This window comes from Peromyscus californicus, unplaced genomic scaffold (genome assembly GCF_007827085.1).
Source record: "Peromyscus californicus insignis strain IS unplaced genomic scaffold, ASM782708v3 Scaffold_17__1_contigs__length_78620276, whole genome shotgun sequence".
NCBI lineage: Eukaryota > Metazoa > Chordata > Mammalia > Rodentia > Cricetidae > Peromyscus > Peromyscus californicus.
Window position 1 is genome coordinate 64,043,396 of NW_026294469.1, and position 19,478 is coordinate 64,062,873.

Consider the following 19,478-nt stretch of genomic DNA (forward strand, 5'->3'; position numbering starts at 1 on the left):
TTCTGTATGTAGTTGGAGCCATGTATTAATAATGTGCTTGGGTGGAGGTTGTAGGACGAACTTTTTGGGTTGATGCCAACGGTTTGGGGGTATCTAGAGGAAGAGGTGACGGGCACAGAGAGAAACTTACTATAGACTCTCTGTCCTGTGAATGTCCCTGAAAGGTGGATTCATGAGCCTAGGCGGAGGGTTGTATACATTCTGGAAACCCAGGCCGCCTCCTTTTAACAAAGGTGGTGCTGGGTGTGTGTGTGTGTGTGTGTGTGTGTGTGTGTGTGTGTGTGTGTGTGTGTGTGTGTGTAGGGGGCTAGATGTGTCTGCTTCATGTAGATTGAGGTCTCAGGGGCAGGGGTGGTTGAATGAGGCCGGAGGAGATGGGAAGGAGGCTCCTGTAGTGGACGCTGGGGTGAGGCCCGGCCAGAGCAGGATGGGTACCAGTCAAGGTGGGGGGCGGTGACACCCCCCTGAAATAACCTCTCGGAGTCTCTTTCACAGGCCCTGTGTGCTGCTTTCCTTCCTGTCCTGCCCTGGCTAAGAGCGGGCTTAATGAATGGGGCTCAGTTCAGGGTGGGAGGAAGGTCGCCAGTGTGAGCCAGGGCTTGATTCTCTTGGCAAGGGAAGAAGGGAAAGAGAAAACAGTCGAATGTGAAAATGTGGTGCCTTGGAGATGGGGGTGGGGTGTGCTCAAAGGCCTAGCCCCTCCTGAAATGCAGGGGTGACTCCAAGGCTGGCCGGCCCTTCCCTTTCCTGCACTCTTGCTGAGGGCCAGCCATAGGAAGGGGAGTGGGCGGGAGTAGCACCCTGGCTTCAGGTTGGAATTCCAGTCTTGCAGCGTGGTTCTGGTGAGGGGAGGGCAGGGGATGACAGGCCGGGTCCTTGGGGACTTGCATTGAAACACACACACACACACACACCCCACCCTTACAAGTTTCCTCAGTCTGGGAAAACGGGACATTTTTAGAAGGCAGTAATTTGGTTCCAGGAGATTGTGCTTTCATTTCTGAGACAGATGGATTGCTCTGTGCAAGCTTGTGAGTGCGTGCGCTCACGCCCTGCAGACGGACAGACAAGCTCCTGTGTTGACACTCGAGCAGAGGGATGCTATGCCAACAGGCAGGGTCGGAGAGAATCTGGGGCCCTGTTCTCATGAAGTGGCTCCCCCATGAAGTTGTGTGCTTGCTATGTGGGGACTGGTATGTGTAATGGTGCAGAGCTGCAGTTTTGATAGCCTGAGTTTAGCCTGGTCTCTGGACACTGATGTCTTTTGGAAGGTATGCAAATCCAGGTCAGGCCCTTGCTACTGCTGCTTTGATTTGTTTGAATGAGTCAGGGAGACCCACCTTGGCAAGAACTGGGGAGCTGGGAAACTTAGAGCTCAGTAGAGGAGACAGCAGGCATTTACATCTGGGCTTTCTACTGTGTCTCAGGGAAGTACTGCTCTTGGCTTAGCGTCTTTGCAGCCTCTGTCTGGAGTTGGGTGGAGGGGCTGCACAGGGCCTGTGTGCAGTCTTAACTGGATTGATAGAAAGAAAAAGCAGTATTTTCGTTTGTACCAGGTTACCCCGCTGCAGGCCCTTCCTTCAGAGATGTTAGTGTTTGGTGCTGGCTGGGCCTCTGAAGAAGGCAATCGCAGAAGAGCAATGTTGGAGGCCAGGAGCCCTTTGCTGTAGCTCCGTGAACTTGGAAAGAGGAATTCCCATGGACTGGGGTGGGGGTGGAGTTGAGGGGTTGGAGACTTGAAGCATGCAGGAGTCTTAGGGGAACTGAAGAAACTGCATAGACGTCTTCTGTCTGTTCAGTCATGTTTATGTGGAGGGGTCGGGGAGGCCTGGGGGTTAGTTCCTTTGCTTAAGGTCTTAGATAGCTTTTGGTTTCCAAATTTGGGGGTGGAAGCGTTTCAAGTCAGTCCCAAATCAACTACAAGGGCAAGTCTGTTTCCTCTTTGATCTGTGCTGGCATCTGCCTTAGCGTCTGAGGAAGACCTTCCGAAACACCTATATAATCTGAAAGGCTGCGCTTGCTCAGTCCACGGCCAACTTGGGCTCAAACCAAGCAGCTAAGGGAGGATTGCTACCTTCCGATCTAAGGAGAAAGCCATTCAGCTGAGAGCGAGCAAGTTTTTATCATCTGGCATGACATTGTGATACTGAACTAGGAGTCTCAGGCCTTAGCTCGGTGCCTGCTCCCAGCGTCTCTTCCTCGTGCCTAGTTTGGCTGTGGTTTCTAATACCCTTGGAGGTGAGAATGAATGGAGAATACGCTGGTGAGCTCACGGCTGTCACAAGGATGGGCTTATGGGGAACTGGGCAAGCACAGTGACCAGCACTGACCACCTCTTCCCTCCAGGCCACTGTGGGAAATGACAGTCTGGAGCTCCAAGAATACAAGTCTAGTCTCTTTTAAACCAAGGCAGTCTGCTGGCTCCAGGCTAGGGCGGCTCACCTGATGCACACCCACACCCTGGTGTAGACCAGTCCTAGGCAGCATCGGGGCTGTTGGCAGGCCTCTTCTTCTGTAGGGCCTGAGGTCATGGGCCCCGCCCCTGGTGAACGACTCCCTGATAAACCTCTTTTGTCCTGGAAAGAATGAGGTAGTCAGGCAGGGGTTAAATGCAGGGTGACAGCATTTAAAAATCTCTGGAGCAAATTTGGGCTGCCCTGCCGGCTAGACGACTAGATGGGCTGCTAGACTAGATGGGCTGCGTCTGTATCCTGTCCCCAGGCAGAACCTAGTCAAGTCAGCAAGGGGGTGGGGGGGTGGGGGAGGGCTGAGGAAGGCCGTGCCAGGGTGCTGGTGGCTTTGGCTGTGCTCCTTCAAACAGCCTCCCCCCATTCATTCCCACTTGGGACCTCTTCTCAGCACAGCCTGCCTGCGGTAGACGGCTAGACTCTTTGAGGACTTCTGGGGCCAGCAGCCAGGAAAGGAAGACGAGTCGTAGATTCATGACAGGGTTTGCTTGGTTTCCTTTGCCTCTTTCCATATCAACCCCGGAAATGATCTCTCTTTATATGGTATACCATACGGTAACGGCATTTTTCTCTTCTTTCTGGAAGTCCATAGAATGAAGTGTCAACCCTCGTGCACCGTTAGTGAGTTCTCCATCCTGAGCTGTAACCCCAGCCTCTAGATTTGGTCTTCCGGTCACTTCAGGGTAGGCTTTGCACTTTGAGCAGCACTCACACACAGTCGGTCGGTGTCTTTATTGAATCCCTGCACTTCGGAGGCAGAAGCAGTCAGGTCTCGGAGTTTGAGGCCAGCCTAGTCTACCATGGTCGATTCTAGTCCAGTCAGGGCTGCCTGGTGAGACCCCGTCTCGAAGAGAAAAGAAAGAATTCTTTAAAAATCTTAGACAGCTAATATGACAAGATAGGATGTTGTTTTTAATGTCAAAGCATCCTGCCTCACAAGCATGTATTATCTATTGCTCCTGGCAAAAATAAGTGGTTACTGAAGGCAGAGGCAGGCGAATCTCTGGGTTCAAGGCCAATCAGGGCTGCATAGTAAAGAGTCCAAACCAGAACAAAACAAAAAACAGCTCTCTCGCGTCAGTGTTTTAGCCTGATGGTCTTTGTTTCTGTTTGGTTTTTAAGTGTAAAGCACTAGTTCCTGGACTTGCATTTCTGTTCCTTGAGTTTGAACTTTTTCTTGGAAGATTTTTCCTTAGATTGATTTATTTGATTATGTGTCTGAGTGTCTAGGCGGCCTGTGTGTCTGTGTACCACACGCATGCCTGATGTGGGAGAAGGTCAGAAGAGGGCTTCAGGTACCCTGGAACTGGAGTTACAGACAGTTGCAAGCTGCCATGTGGGTGCTGGGAACTGAACCCAGGTCCTGTGCAGCAGTGATCTAAAGTGCTGGGCCATCTCTCCAACCCCTTGAGTTCTTTTTTTTTTTTTTCTTAATAGAGTTTTTTTGCTTGACTGTAGAAACATTTGAGGAGAATGTGGATTACCCACATGTCTTCCTCCTATGTGTTGTTATGGTTGCAGAAGTGCCCCTTGGAACTGTGTTTCCTTTTGGGGTAGTGATATATAGTCTGTGTACCCAATGTCACTGATGGTGCATTTCATACTACGTGGATTTTAACACAGTTTTCAGAAATGTGGCCCGTGGTGACTTTTAAATGTATGCAAGTGTTGTCTTACCCATGAAGAACAGTGGGCAGTAAGGAGAGGTTTCTCACAGTGCTGGATCTATTGATGGATGGGTTTTTATACTGGTTTCCATAGCACCCGAGATCTCTGGACTATAGGTACACTGGTGGCCTGGGACGGGCCTCTTAGAGCCTGCTGCTGGCAGTGAATGGCAGGTGCGTCCCAGTGTTGAGCGTGTGCTCTCTTTCTGTTTGTCTCATTTTTGTTGTTGTTGTTTTTTGTTTTTTTGAGACAGGATTTCTCTGTAGTTTTGGTGCCTGTCCTGGATCTTGCTCGTTAGACCAGGCTGGTCTCGAACTCACAGAGATCCGGCTGGCTCTGCCTTCTGAGTGCTGGAATTAAAGGCGTGTGCCATCACCACCCGGCTTTGTTTCATTTTTTGAGACAGGGTTTCTCTGTGTAGCCCTGGCTGTTCTGGAACTCACTTTGTAGCCCAGGTTGGCCTTGAACTCAGAGATCCGCCTGCCTCTGCTTCCTGAGTGCTGGGACTAAAGGTGTGTGCCCCCACACCCCGCTCAGTGTTAAGTTTTCAGTCTTTCCATTTCTGTGCAAGTTGGAGAAACCTTAATAAAGATTTCTTTTCTGTTGTTCCCCAAGCCGGCCTTTCTGTCTGGGTTAAGGGTAGGGGGAAGTACACTTATTCCTACTTCTCCCCAGATACCATGCCCTGGGGGCCTGTCCAGTGAAGTGACACAGAGCTCGAGAGGGTACAGAGGCTAGTTTCCAAAGCTTAGTGATGACCTAGACCCTTTCAAGGCTGCTGGAGCCCATGGTCCATGTAACATCCCCCCTGTGTTCCAGGGCAGGCAGGTGCCCATTTGCGGGAGCCTGAGAGAGGATACTGTAAGAGCAGCCACCGGGAAGTCACCAGTGGCCCTAGCCTCTTTCTCAGTGAGGATTGAATGGCCCAGCATCTGGCTGTCTGCCTACTGTCACACGGAGGCTTCCTCTTCAGGCTATTTTCAGAGGGAAGATATTATTAACTGCTGAGGCACAGTCCTCTCTTTAGTGGCTAACACACCAAGAAAGCTGTGTTCACTTGACTGCCTTGGTAGGAGGAGGGTCCCACCTCCCCTGGCCCTTCTGCTTCTCCCCATGAGGTCACCTTGGGGATCCCAGCCCTTGGCCCAGTTCCTGGAGGAAGCTGCCACGGTAGAACTAATGCCTGCCTACTCCCTAAAGGTGCAGGAAAACAATCCTGTTTGTGTGCTGCAGTGGAGACAGATTGTAGTACAAGTTGGGCACCGGGCAGGGGAGGAGGGTGGCTTTTGATGGAGTATAGGACAGTCATTTAAAACAGCGATAACTTTCACCTTGTCAGCTAACAGGAAATATCGGGACAAGACAGGAAATTGCATCATCTCTCTCTCTCTTTTTAGAAGAACTCCAGAAAAAAAAAAAGTTCATGAAAAGTAGTGTCGCTGAGGAAACCGCCTGGCACTGCCCCCTCCTTTTTTTTTTTTTTTTTTTTTTTTTTTTGCCCCCTTCTTCCCTTCTAGTCCCAGGAGAACTTTTAGACCGTTTTCTTTAAGAAAGAGGCAGTTTGAGAACTTTGTTATTTTTATTATTTAAAAAAATATTTTACCAGAAGGGTCACCTTCAGTTGAAATGTGAACTGCAGCCTTCTTTCCTGGTTTACTGAAGAATCTTTCATGACTTTTTCAGCTTCCTTCCCCAAATGGCGAGGCCAAGCAGCTCTTGGCTGGGAACTAATTTTGGTTTGGCTTTGGCATTCTGAGCACTGAGCCCCACCCAGTGTCATTAGCTCAGTTTTAACTTGCAAAAAAAAAAAATTTTTTTTTTTGTTTGTTTGTAGTAAGGGTAGGTAGTAGGAATTGACTCCAGTCCATACATAGCCTTTTCACACCACAGATGTCTTTTTGGAGAGGAATCTGGCATGGGGCAGTTTGGACCTCAGTTTGCCCTTCTCACTATCCCCGAGGATAGGATCGGCCTTTCACAGTCCATGGGTACAGCTATATAAGTAGGTCACGTGGCTGTCAGTGCATCAGGAAGAAGCATCCCCCTCAAAGAAAGGGTAGACCAGATACAGCATCCACGAATTCATCCCTGGGGATCTGAGTCATCCTCTCTTTGATGCCCTTGCTCTGATGGCTTGGGATATAAGACAGCGCTGCCCGGAGCGGGAGAGATGAAGCCCAGAGAGACTGTGTGTGGCTGGCTGCTCTGCACTCCCTCTCACCCCCACCCTCCCAGCTTTTTTCCTTAGCGTGCTTTGTTTTGTTTTCATAACACAACAAGAGCCCTGGGGTGTGTAAAAGCATTGTTGAACACTTGCTGAGGGTAACTTGTCCAAACAGAGCAGGACGCCAAAGCAGAATGCTGGGGGCAGGTGGTGTACCCGCAGAGGTTGCCTGCCCGGCGCCTACCTTGGAAACACCTCTCAGCCTGTGCCGCCACTGCCTGGGCATCCGTTCAGCCCGGAGCAGGGGAGTCTCTTCCTACCTGCAGAGTCCAAGACAAGCCATGGCCCTTCTGGCTGGCCCTGGGAAGGCACGGTGTCCTTACCTAGTCCCACTTATGCGGCTCTCTCCCAGGTGTGAAGCTGAGTGGGCCAGCTGTTTTGGAAGAAGCTGATGTGTGGGTTTATTCATTTATCAGGTATTTCTTGAGAAGTTAGCATGGACCAGCTCCTATGCGGTGTGGAGGATCAGGTCCTGGACTCTCAAAGGATGGAAGGAAATGAGATAAAAAGTCTCCCAGAATGCAGGGGGCAGCTTCTTATATAGTCTGCCTGCCCAGCAGCAGAGGTGCTGGGATGTCAGTCATTAGCCCTGCCGCTGCTTCTGTTGAACTGAACCACAACAAAGTTTGCAGATAACTAGAGGTCTCCCCCACGGCGGCTGCCTGGTTTCACAGCCCTTACTGCTTGCTGCCTGATAATAGCCGTGATTAAAGGCATGGTGCTAACTCATCCTGCAGACCCCTGCTCGTACCCCGGGGCCTCAGGCTGCTAGAAATGACCAGGGAGCTGGGATCTTAGTGAGACCACTGGGGTGGGTGGTGTGCGTAGCATTAGACAGCATCCAGTGTTTGGACAGCTAGAGGAGAGGTGGGATCTTTTCTGGAGCCTGAGATTACTTCTGAGGCCTAACCCTTTGTGAGTGAGGAGGTCATGATTGACCTCGGGTTGCTTGCACATAGTTATCTGTGAATGCATTTACCAAGGTGTTTCATTTCTATGCTCATCTTGCCCTGGGGGTTCCCTGGGGACCACCTGAGGCTTCCGTGAGCTCTGAGGACCCACTAATTGAATTATCTTAGTTGCTTCTCTGGTGTCTTGGTTCCCCGCCGCCTGCCCGCCCCGCCCCCCCCCGGGGGGGGGGGGTATTGGGAGCGCTTGTTTGATTTGGAGCTAGAGACAAAGCCGAAAGGGAAGGACTGACTGGTTTCACCTTGTGGAGCTGGGAGCTTGTGTCCCTTGGCCAAAAGATACACAGGTAACCAGGCCTGTGACTGCTGCTGGTGGCTCTTGTGTTCTTTCATTTCTCTGTAGTCTTTTTACTTTTAAATCTGGGACCTTTGCTCAACAGACACAAATGAATACAGAACCAAGATCATGATAGTCTGTGGCAGATTGGCCTGTCTGCTTTTTTTTTTTTTTTTTTTTGCGGGGTGGGGGGCACATTTGATCATTGCCCCTAGCCCCTAGGAAAAGTGAGGGCCATCTGAGCTGTTTGTGAGCTGTGCTGTGGTGTGTGGGGAATTCTTGTCAGCCCCATGGCAGGCTGCCTGTTAGACGGCGCTGGCCCTTCCCTCATTAATCAGTAACCAAGAGGGAAAAGAAAAAGTTGTCCTTGTTCTGGGTGTGCCTACTACTTAAAGATGGGCCCCATCTCTAGTTCTGGGGGGCATTTCCTGAAAGAGTCAGAAGTCCCATGATTGTCCCCTCCCTCCCCATACGTTTTGGTTCCAGGAGGAGGCTGTTTTCTGCAGGCCTCAGAGACTGACTGACTGGCCTTAGGGTGGGGGAGCATGGCCACACAGTGTTGTGTTGTGGACTTGTGTTTTCTCATTTGCAAAATAAGGGGATAGGCTTGGCTGCCAAATCTCCCCCCACCCCCAAGGTCTGTGATTCTTCAACTCTTTGATTTGAGGTTTGGGGGACCCAATGTCCAGGGAGTCACCAGCCTCCATTCTAAAATAAGATTGTGATTCCTTATGCATCTTGGTTTGCAAGCTCTTCTAAGTGAAAAAAGAGGAGGACCCTCAGCCCAGGAAAAAATGCATACACCCACACTGACATTTGCATACATTTAGGGGAGCAGGCTCATGGTGGTACATAGATGCATAGATGCATTGGAGAGTGGAGATTTCCTCCCCTTCCTGTGCTGGGGATCGAACCCAGGGTCCTTAGCACAAAGCAAGTACTCCTCCAGTGAGCTGTATGCCCGCTTAACCCTTTCTTTCTGTGGTAAAATATACTTAACAAAATTACCAAATCACCTACTTTTCAGTGTATATTCTACACAGAGAAAGCAGCTTGCGGGGAGGGCAGGCTAGCCAGATTGGAACCCCCGTCATGTAGGTCAGAAAATACTCAGAAGGGCAGCCACGCATGGTGGACTCCAGGGCCTTGTGGCAGCACTCTTTCCTGGAAGAGAACAGCAAACACATGAGGAACCTTCCATTCCCTCGGCCTCCCGCACTGGAGGGGCGGTGGCGGTGCTGGAGGGCAGGCAGGGAGGCTTGGGTCTGGGAGGTCCTGGGTGCTTTGGGGGTGAAAGGGCTGGGATGGCTGAGCAGTGAGTGTGTCCTAGCTGGGGAGATTAGATTACAGAAGCAGACAGTAGTAATGATTAACTTTTTCAGTCTGCACACTGTCTCCGGGCTGTCTTTCTGGTTTTCTCCTGTAAGTACAGTGCAGCCCTGGCCTGGCCGGCTCCCATCCTGGGTTGTAAAGAAGAGGAATGAGGTTGGGAGGGAACAGGAGGGAGCTTGCTGGAGAGGGAGGCCTTTCCATCAGATCCTGCACTGGAATTTATTGGCTGGAATGCCGTAAATATTCAAAATGCCTTCCCATCCAACAGTTTTCATAATTGTTATGGAACAAGGAGAGCCTGGGGAGAAGAGGGATGAAAAGGATGCTTGTTTCCCTTTTTCTTGTCATCTGAAGGTTTTCTTACCTCTAGAAAAACCTGAGTGGGGAATTGGCAGAGTTGGGACTGGTAGAGGGCAACGCTTGGGGACTGGGCTCAGTGTGGCCCTGGGGCTTTTTAAAAGTGAGGTCTAGGGCAAAAGCAGGCAAGATGGTTTTGTGTTCTGTGTGTTTGAGAATGTTTGCCCTTTTGGAAGACTGATTTCAGTGTATCCATTTTTATTAGAAACAAGGTTGTGAAAGTTAGCATACAAAGTAATGAGTTTCATTATGGCGTTTTTTTTTGTACCTGTGTATGTCATACTATAAAACAGGATTCTTTGTATTGAACTTCCAGCAGGCAGCTAACATACTTACTAGAAGCAAAGAGAACTCTTTGCTCCCAGTGTTTTCTGCCAGATCCTTGGGTATACATTGTCAGCATCCAGCCGTTGCTCTGCAGTTAGGAACCCAGATCTGGAATTTAGGGGTTCTCCAGCCTGGCAGGTGGGTGGTTGAGGAGCAGGATTTGACAGGAGTGTCCTTGGACATTCAAGTGGACTTTGTCACCTGATTACCTCACTTCTGTTTTCTGAGGGCCGACCAGGTCCACATCAAGAGATAGTACTGTGCAGACCTGGGGGCTCCAGATGCTCAATGACAGAAACCCATTCTCAGGAGATGGCTGCTGAGTTTATTCTGGGGGTCATGGTAGGAACTTGGTCATACGTTGTGGAGGGGGCGGGGAGAGCCCTGTAGGCAAACGCAGAGGTAATTAGGCTGGATGTACACTCAACAGCAGCCAGAGAGGCCATTTACTGTAAATATTATGAATGGAGTTGGCTGGGTTGGGAGTCCCCACCCTTCCTCTGAGCCTCAGAGCCGGGCAGAGCCGGTCTCCTCAGACAGCAGCAGCAGCAGCAGCAGCCGGGTACATGTTATAATTTGCATGGCTGAACGCAGGGCCACAGGAAGCCGAGTCAGCCCAACTGGCGAGACAGACAGGATCTCTTGATTCGTGTGGCTTCCCTCCTCTGCCCTGTGCTACCCTTCAGTTTTATTCTCTGATGGCTGAATAGTGCTCTGAGGAGGACCCCCTGGCTAGAGGCTTCAGGCCTGGACAACCGGGGCTTTGGGTGAGACCAGTGTGGCACATCTCAGAACTGGTAATCATTATTCGTCATGATTTGTTTGTAAGGACCACATGACTAATCACCCTTTTAGATCAGCAGGCTGTCTGGAAGCTGGGGTAGTTTGCAGGAGGGTGGTAGGAGAGGAGCTTCGGGGGCTCCAGTCTGGGGTCGACACTGGAAATAGGTTAGTACTAAGAGGCCTTTGCTTGGGGACTCAGCTTTTTCTAAAGATGATGAGGGACAAGATAAAGAACTTGCTTGGAATTAAAGGAACAAGAACCAAGTTTAGAGTTGGAAGTGGCTTTCTTTTTTTTTTTTTAAGTTTTAAATTTTTTATTTTGGACCCACATCTTTTCTCTTTAGGCTGTTTTGTTTTTTACAAATGAAATGCAAAACTGTACCCTCCACTTTTAAGAGATTTTCTTACTTTCTAGAAGGTAGTGATGGTGAATGGAACTAGGCTTGGAGACTACTGATGGGTCAGGTCACATTTGTACACCACAACGTCAGCCAGAGACCAGCGGGGGCAGAATGAGTCTAGGGGCCCATTTTGCCCAAAATGCCTTCATAGAATTTATAGACAGGTCAGACTGATAACAAACTCCCAGGAGGGCAAGCCACTTTTGCTGGTAAGGAAACTATGCACTGCCCTCTTCTTGGTTTAGGGGAACTGGACCCTTACTCAACTCTCCCATACAGCGTTTAGAGAGGACATTAGGAACTAAGGATTTATTGGCCTGAGGTAGCTGCCTGCCCATAGCTCACCTTTTTTTTTGGCGGGGGGGAGTCAAGACAGGGTTTCTCTGTGTATCCTTGGCTGTCCTGGAACTCTCTCTGTAGACCAGGCTGGCCTCAAAGTCACAGAGATCTGTCTGCCTCTGCTCTGGAGTGCTGGGATTAAAGACGTGCGCCTGGCCCATAGTTCGCCTGGTTTGATGGCCTGGATTTGAGTTCCCAGTTCTGTTCTTTGGCATGTGACTGGGCCTTGTTCCTCTTCTTGACGATGGGATGGTGGTGCCATTCAATCTTAGACAGCTATTCTGGGCCTTTTGGAACAGCACCAGTGCGTAGAAATGCTTACTGAATGTTAGCACTGGCCTAGAACTGTAATGGGTAGGGACAAGGCAGGTGCGGGTCAAGCCGCTGCTGCTTTGGATTTTTGAGACGGGGGTTTCTCTATGTAGCCCTGGCTGTCCTGGACCAGGCTGCCCTGTGTAGACCAGGCTGGATTCAAAGTCACAGAGATCCACCTGCCTCTGCCCTCCAAGTGCTGGGATTAACGGCGTGCGACACCACCACAGGCCTGCCTCCTCTAATAAGACTTAAGACTGTTGGGTGTATGTAGCATGCCAAGTGATAGGCTACCTACCCACCATCACTTTGTATCAGGTTGTCATAATATCTCTTAGGCTGGCCCAAGGAGATCCCTTCTTAGGATCAGTTTGGAGGTATCCCACCAGAGTTGGAATGTGCCATGGGGGGAGGGGTGCTGAGGAAGTCTCGTTCAGGGATTCAGCTGATTGGACCCAGGGATCTGATCGACCACCCTGGCCTTGAAGGAGATTCCGTAACTCCCTCTGACCACACTCCTCCCAGCCCAGCAACCATCAGTGAGGTGTTGCAGAGCATAGGCGGGTAGGGGTGGAATCCATCTTTCTCAGTGTGATCCCTGCCATCCAGACTTCACTCTGATCCCCTTAGTGAAGGGTGGGGCTTGGGACTCGAGTCTCAGTGCGCTCAGCGGTGGAGACTTAACCCAAAGCATTTCAGCTTTTATGAGTAAGTTGCTCCAAAGTCCAGAGTTAACCCGAGCTGCCTCGGGACCTTCTGAAAGTCAGGGTTGTATTTCTACTCAGGTTCTCACTTAGCTTACAAGGTAGCTTTCCCTATTGGCTGTGGTGTTTGATCCTTTGCCTCCTGGGAAGGAGGCAGACCATCCTTGTTGTAATGGTGCAGGATGAGCCTCGATTGGGTGTTGGACCCCTCTTTTGTTTATCATTGGTCCTGGAATGGTTCCAGCGAACTCAATAGAATGGCCAGCTTTTTAATGGGGAGGAGCAGGGCAATGGTGTGCTGTCAACCTTGGATGTAGAACTGCTAGTGGTGCTTGGGTCCCTGGCAGGGAGGACCCTTGACCTGTGGCTGGTAGGGCGTGGTAGTCAGTGTTTGTGTTCCAGGTTGCTGGGCTGAGCCTTTGTGTCTACTTGTCTGCCCTTTGTTTGCCCCTGACCTGCATGGAAAGGCCTCTGGGAGCAATGTTGCTCCTTAGGTACCCTTCCTGTTTGGATTGACCGAGTGGGAGGCGCTCACGGGCCATCATGCCCTTGGGTTTTGGCAGAGAAATACCACTTTATAATCCAAGCGCCTCACAGAGGTAAGAGTGGGTGAGACCTTTGCCGTCTGCAACTCCAACCACCCCATGTGCTGGCAGTTGGGCACAATTAACCTTAGAGTGCCAGTTCCTGTGGCCCCGTCCATGCTGATTTTATTCTTTAAGCTGGTTTCTGTCAACCACAGAAGGTCCGAATTCCAGGACACCTCTCCCCATCAGTACCTGTTCTGTGTGTGGGCACCATCGTCATATGTGATATGAGAATCCCGTTGATGTTTCTGGGTGACCCCATAGTCTCATGTTTGGCTCAGTGAACTGGAGACCCCAAACTTCACACCTTTAAGTTTTATTTATTTACTTGCCATATTTATTTACCTATGGCGGGGAGCACAGACTTGCTGTTGTACTTGTGGAAGTCAGGGGACAATTGATTCTCCCCTGCCACCATCTGGGTTTCAGGGGTCAAACTTGGTTGTCAGACTTGGTTGCCGGCACCTTTACCCGGTGGGCCATCTGACAGCCCTGTGTAGATTGATTTGGTTTTTCAAGACGGTTTCGAAAACCTTGTAGCCTTGGCTGTCCCAGAGCTCTCTCTTGTAGACCAGGCTGGCCTTGAACTCACAGAGGTCCGACTACCTCTGCCTCCCAAATATCGGGATTAAAGGCGCCCACCACCAATGCCTGGCCCAGCCCCTAAACATTTTTAAATGATGAGATTTCTTCTGTTCTTAACTTGTCGCCTTGAGGTCTAGTCACCCTGTGCCATTGAGGCCCAAAGTATGAGAGTCATTCGTGAGTCTCTGGTCTTACAAGTGTTTGTCTGGGGTGTTCATTGGTGACCAGGGGTGGTAGCTCTCCTTGCTCAGTGGTCTTCCTTCTGCAGACACTGTAACCCCTCCACCCCCTTCTCAGTCTCTACTCCCCTTAAAGGGAGGATTTTCTGCATTAAGGAAAATGTGGAAGGGAGGGGCAAACACCTTAATGGAATTTTAGGCAGATTCAGCATTTTTCTGGTATTGCTCCAAAAATTCCCTCAGCTGTAATAAAATATTGTGAGCAGGCATCTGATTAGTGAGCTTTTTACAATGTAGCTTTTCTTTTGGATGCTTTAAAATGAATACGCGCAGTTTAAAAACAAGCCCCTGTACAGTTTTCTGGGGAGGAAAAGTTGAAAACACCGGAAAGGTTGTTATAAAGCTGGGAGAAATTGACGAGTGTGAGTGGGTTCATGTTGGGAATATGAGCACCGAGGCCAGAGCTGGGTTTCCTGTTCTCTCCCCCCTCCTTGGGGGTGACCAAGTCTTCGAAGGCCCTGTCCATGTGTCCTGGGAAATACCTACCCTGACTGTTGTCAGGGGACCTGTGTGGGCTGTAGGCCCAATTCAGGGAGTTGTTCCTAAGAAAACGGTGTTGGTTGATTTCTTGTAAGTCAGCCTGCCCAGCCAGTATTGGGGCCAAGGTGGACACCTGGGTACTGGGTACCACCATTGTATGATGCTGCTCTAGGCTCTCAGAAGGTATGGCCTCAGCATTGGGATGTGCGCTGAGGGTTTGCCAGAGTGTGCTCAGAAACAGTCTGGGGCAGGAGCAGGGAGAGGTGTAGAGCTGCCCTGTGTGGGGCTGGAGACTGGGAGGAGCAAGTAGGGGTCTCCCTGCCGTGCGTTGAGGGGAGAACCACACTGCCATTTATCTGGGCCGGGCCATTAACCTCAACAGAAAAGGGCTTTTTCCTGGGGATGTCTGGCAGCAAATTGCTGGGTAGACTGGTTGTGCAGATGAAAAAAAACCCAGGCATGCTTCCCCTCCTTGCTGCCTCTCCCCCACAGGCCTCAGGCCCCAGCCTCTCCCTTTTTGCTCTGCCCTAGAGGCTTGCCTGGCAGACAGGACCCCCACCCCTTGCTGAGGAGAGGCCAGCAGGCCTGGCACAGGGAGCAACTTGATCCCAGGCTCCTCCCCCTCCCCTTCCCTTCATTCATTCCCTTCCCCCTACCCTCGCTGTCTGGTGCCAGGTTTCAGTGAGGCTGGGCTGCGTGAAACAAAGCCCTGTGAGGCCCCTCTGAGAGTCTCCCCAACCTCTTTCCTTCTTTTTAGCCGCTCCCCGAGTTTCCCTGTCCCTGGCCAGGTTTCTTGGGGAGACTTTGGGAGCACTCTTGTGGCCTTACTTCATTGGGCGTTAGGGGTCGTTGGTGTGGCCTTCGGAGCTGAGCTCCCTCTGCAAGAAAGTTCAAAGATTGCCAGTGCTCACGAGTTTATTAGCAGTTGATGGATACTTTGCAGAAACAAGTTAATGCCCGATGAGTCACCTTTCTGCAGAGAGCCCTTGCTTTTCATGTTTTCTAGTGTGTGTGCAGGCACGGGCACCCCATCATAGACACACACTCAGACATACATGCAGTTTTGTGTACTTGGGGGGGTTGCTTCATGGCAGTGGGGGCAAGGGACCGGGTGGGTAGGTTTGCGGTGTTGATTTGCAGTGGCGTTGGGATTCAGGGAAAAGGAATCCACTGCTCCCCTCCGTCTTGGCATCCCCTTTGTGTGTTAACTGGGCATGGATTGGGGGGAGGCCAGTGGGGGGGGTGGGTAGTAGGGGACAGCCATTCAGGATTTGTGTGTATGTGGCTACCTTGTGGGTTTCAGTCTGTACAAATGGACAGACTCGCTCATGGGATGTCCCATCCAAAACTGACTGCTGCTTTAAAAAAAAAAAAAAAAAAAAAAAAAAAAAAAAAAAGGCAATGGAGCTGACTGGATCCCAGGTCCTAACATGTCTCTAAAAGTTGGAATGGATTGATGTACCAAGCTGCCCTGGGTTACCAACAAGGCTTCTTGGTCCTGCCCCTACATGGGGACAGCCCTCATCACTCTGAGCCCTGAAACAAAGGCCTCAAAGGACACACATCTCCCCAAACACAGATCCATCTTCAGGGCCCACCGAAGCTACCCAAGCGGGAGAGAGGCAAGAGGCTTCCAGGGCAGCCTTGGTGTCCCCACCCCCGCGCCTTCCCCTCTTGCCTTTCCCCATTTCTGTTAACAAATACAAAGACTTCCGGTCTCCACCCTGCCGCCACAAACCACAGCGTTCCTGCAGCCTGGAGGGGCTGGGGAGATTTATAGTCCTCAGTCTGAGGCCTGTTCTCTTGGCTAGAGTTAAGGGAGGTAGTAGAATGTCAGTGCAGGGGGGGAAGGGACGTTCCTCCATGTAGCCCCCCCCCTTTTAAAGTTCTCAGAACAATTGTTTAGAAAGAGCACCTCACCAGCTTCACCCCAGGCTTCCAGGCTGTTGTGGCCTGTGTGGGGGGGGGAGGACTTGCAAGTCAGGGAGGGGGCAGGTGGAATACCACAAGGGGCAGTGTGGGCCGGGCAGGGTCAAACTGGATTGGGGCGGCACCTCCGGGGGGGGAAGGTGGACTGGCAGAGAAGGGGTACCTCAAGGATGGTCACATTTATTTCAGACACGGCATCTTCTCTCTGGGCCGGCTGTGGTTTAAGGCTGATGTCCACCTGCATGCTGTAACTTGGCATTTGAACTTGGGCTAACTCTGCTGTCACACACAGAGAGAGTTGGTTTCTGTCAGGGAGATGGCTTTTACCAGCTCACTCCCCCTTATGAACAAGGCACTGATGTGAGAACTGGGTGACTAGTTGGTACTAGCTAGCTGCAGGGAGTGCAGGCCCCCTGTCTTCGCAGTCTAGCTGACTGGGTCACCAACCGGTAGGCCAACTTCTCTCATCCAGGACACTGGGGGTGGGGGTGGGGGTAGGGGGCACACTAGAGAAGCTGTCACTCAAGGTTCCGTCCATGGGAAGCAGCTGTACCTCTAGGCTGTTTCTGAGGCCTTTTTTTCCAGCCCAACACAGCAAAACCAAGTTATCAAGGGGCTCAGTGTCTGGTTCTCGGGGATAAGTAGGCACAGGTGTTGATGCTGTGGATTCCTGATTGGATGGAAGGAGATTGGGAACAACAGTAGTAAGCCCCGTGCTTAAAGGTGGATTAAGGTGTCTTGTCCCCATTAGCATGGTAGACAGACCCTGCGTTGAGTCCAGGCTTCCCCTCACTCCCTCTTTTTGTTTTGTACTGGTTATGGGGACTCAAGAGCATGTGTACAAATGTGTGTGTGTGTGTGTGTGTGTGTGTGTGTGTGTGTGTGTGTGTGTGTGTGTGTGTTTTGACTTTAGGAGGGAAAAGAACCTGGGTCCCCACCACCCGCCAACTAATGTCTGCCATTTCCTCTTTGTAGATTCCCAACTTCTTCTGGAACCTGGGGATCGGTCACACTGGTGCGTGGTGGCATACTGGGAGGAGAAGACACGAGTCGGGAGGCTCTACTGTGTCCAAGAGCCCTCCCTGGATATCTTCTATGATCTACCTCAGGGGAATGGCTTTTGCCTCGGACAGCTCAATTCGGACAACAAGAGTCAGCTGGTGCAGAAAGTGCGGAGCAAGATCGGCTGTGGCATCCAGCTGACGCGGGAAGTGGATGGCGTGTGGGTGTACAACCGCAGCAGTTATCCCATCTTCATCAAGTCCGCCACACTGGACAACCCGGACTCCAGGACGCTGTTGGTGCACAAGGTGTTCCCTGGTTTCTCCATCAAGGCTTTCGACTACGAGAAAGCCTACAGCCTGCAGCGGCCCAATGACCATGAGTTCATGCAGCAGCCATGGACGGGCTTCACTGTGCAGATTAGCTTCGTGAAGGGCTGGGGCCAGTGCTACACCCGCCAGTTCATCAGCAGCTGCCCCTGCTGGCTGGAGGTCATCTTCAACAGCCGGTAGTTGTGTGGGGAGACGTGGACAGGACGGAGCGTGAGCCGAGCAGGCCACCGTTCAAACTACTTGCTGCTATCCTTTCCCTCCCGAGTGCTTGCTTTTCATGCAAACTCTTTGGTCGGTTTTGTTGTTACCATTGTTGATTGTTTTGTGTTTTTTTTTCCCCCTTCTCGTTCTTGTGTGTGTGTGTTTTGTTTGTCTTGTTCTTGGAGAAGTAGCTTATGATGAAATTTTGTTTGTTTGTTTTTTGGGTTTTTTGTTTGTTTTTTTTTGAGGTGGTGGGTGTGGTTGACAGGACACCCCCCCGGTATGAAAACGGGAAGCAGAAGTCAGCACTGTCAAACATGGTGTATGACGGTGGGGTGCTGCCACCCCTTCGGATCAGCATTATCAGGAGTGGATGTGTGAGCGCGTAGGGGTGTGCATGAACGGCAGATGGGGGAAATGCTTTTTTTGTGTTCCTTATGGATGTCCCCAGCTGAGAGGCTGCAGTCTCAAGCTGTGTGTCTCTCGCGCCCTTTGGACATGCTCAGTGGGGCAGAGGCAGTACCTGGGCAGCAGACTGGCAGCAGGTGTCGCAGCAGCTGCCAAGCTTTGCCCCGGCCCGCCGAAGCCCCTGCCCTGCCTCCCCCCTTTCAGGACACAGGCCTATCCACAGGCTTCTGAGAAGCCAGCCTGCTAGAGGCTGAACCAGAACCAATTGTTTTCATCCCTGCCTCACTGCCTGTCACCCGCTGCCATTGTCATAGCTGTCTTTTTTTGGCCATCTGCTCCTGGATCTCTCTTGAGATGGGCTTCCCGTGGGCTGCAGGGACAGCCCGGTCACAGTATTGCTAACCCAGGACCCTTGGGCCCTCCTTCAGCCGGTCCCCTGCTGTGGTTTTTCATCAGGTTTCTCCCAGATGTGGAAAGTCAGCTCAGCACCCCATCCCTTAGCCTGTGTGCTGAGCTCTGTAGACCATCGAGGGGCGTCCCGGGGAGGGAACTGCTCAGTGGCCCCCTTCCCACCAAGAAGGGTGTGGTCTGTCGTAACGAAGGTACCATCCTAGGCCGACTCCCAGCTCTTCTCTCGACTCATACACTCGTATGATACTTTGACACTGTTCTTAGCTCAATGAGCATGTTTAGACTTTAACATAAGCTATTTTTCTAACTACAAAGGTTTAAATGAACAAGAGAAGCATTCTCATTGGAAATTTAGCATTGTAGTGCTTTGAGAGAGAAAGGACTCCTTAAAAAAAAGCTGAGATTTATTAAAGAAATGTATTTTATGTTATATATAAATATATTATTACTTGTAAATATAAAGACGTTTTATAAGCATCATTATTTATGTATTGTGCAATGTGTATAAACAAGAAAATTAAAGAAAAGATGCACTTTGCTTTAATATAAATGCAAATAACATGCCAAATTAAAAAAGATAAACACAAGATTGGTGTTTTTTTCTATGGGTGTTATCACCTAGCTGAATGTTTTTCTAAAGGAGTTTATGTTCCATTAAACAATTTTTAAAATGTATACTTCATCCCATGTTGTTCAGCTGCTTTTTCTTTTGCTTGGAGGGAGGCTGGGAGGTTTATCAAAGGTGAATGGGCCGGGGAATAAAGGCTCTGGGTAGTAGTTGTTCTCAGATCTGGAGACACCCCCCCACACACACACACACTCCCACCCCCACCCCCGACACACACACACACACACACACAGAGGCACCCTCTTGTTTGGTGTGGTTCCAGGTTTCCTAATTGTATATTGGGAAATGACTTGGGGGAGCCCTGGGCTGGGCTTTTGGAAGTTGGTGGAGTTGAGAAAGGGTGTGTTGCTGGGAAGATGGGGTTAGTGGCAGAAGAGCAGGTACACTCTCAAGAACCAGGTTCCCTTGGCTCGTGCTAATTACACACTGAACTAGTGCATCTTTCTCAGGGGAGGGCACAGAGGCCCCAGGAAGTGATCGAGGTTAAGTGTCCCATAGTGATCAGAGGGATAAAGC

General features: G+C 50.8%; 1 protein-coding gene across 1 annotated transcript in view; it reads left to right on the plus strand.

Moving 5' to 3' along the window:
- The window catches only part of Smad7 (SMAD family member 7), a 28,404-nt gene extending 9,388 nt beyond the window's left edge, over nt 1–19,016 (plus strand). Inside the window, exon 4 of the mRNA XM_052742563.1 lies at nt 16,956–19,016. Within this exon, the coding sequence (XP_052598523.1) occupies nt 16,956–17,494 (539 nt within the window). The 3' untranslated portion in view covers nt 17,495–19,016. The remainder of the gene's footprint in view (nt 1–16,955) is intronic.
- Nucleotides 19,017–19,478: the final 462 nt, after the last annotated feature.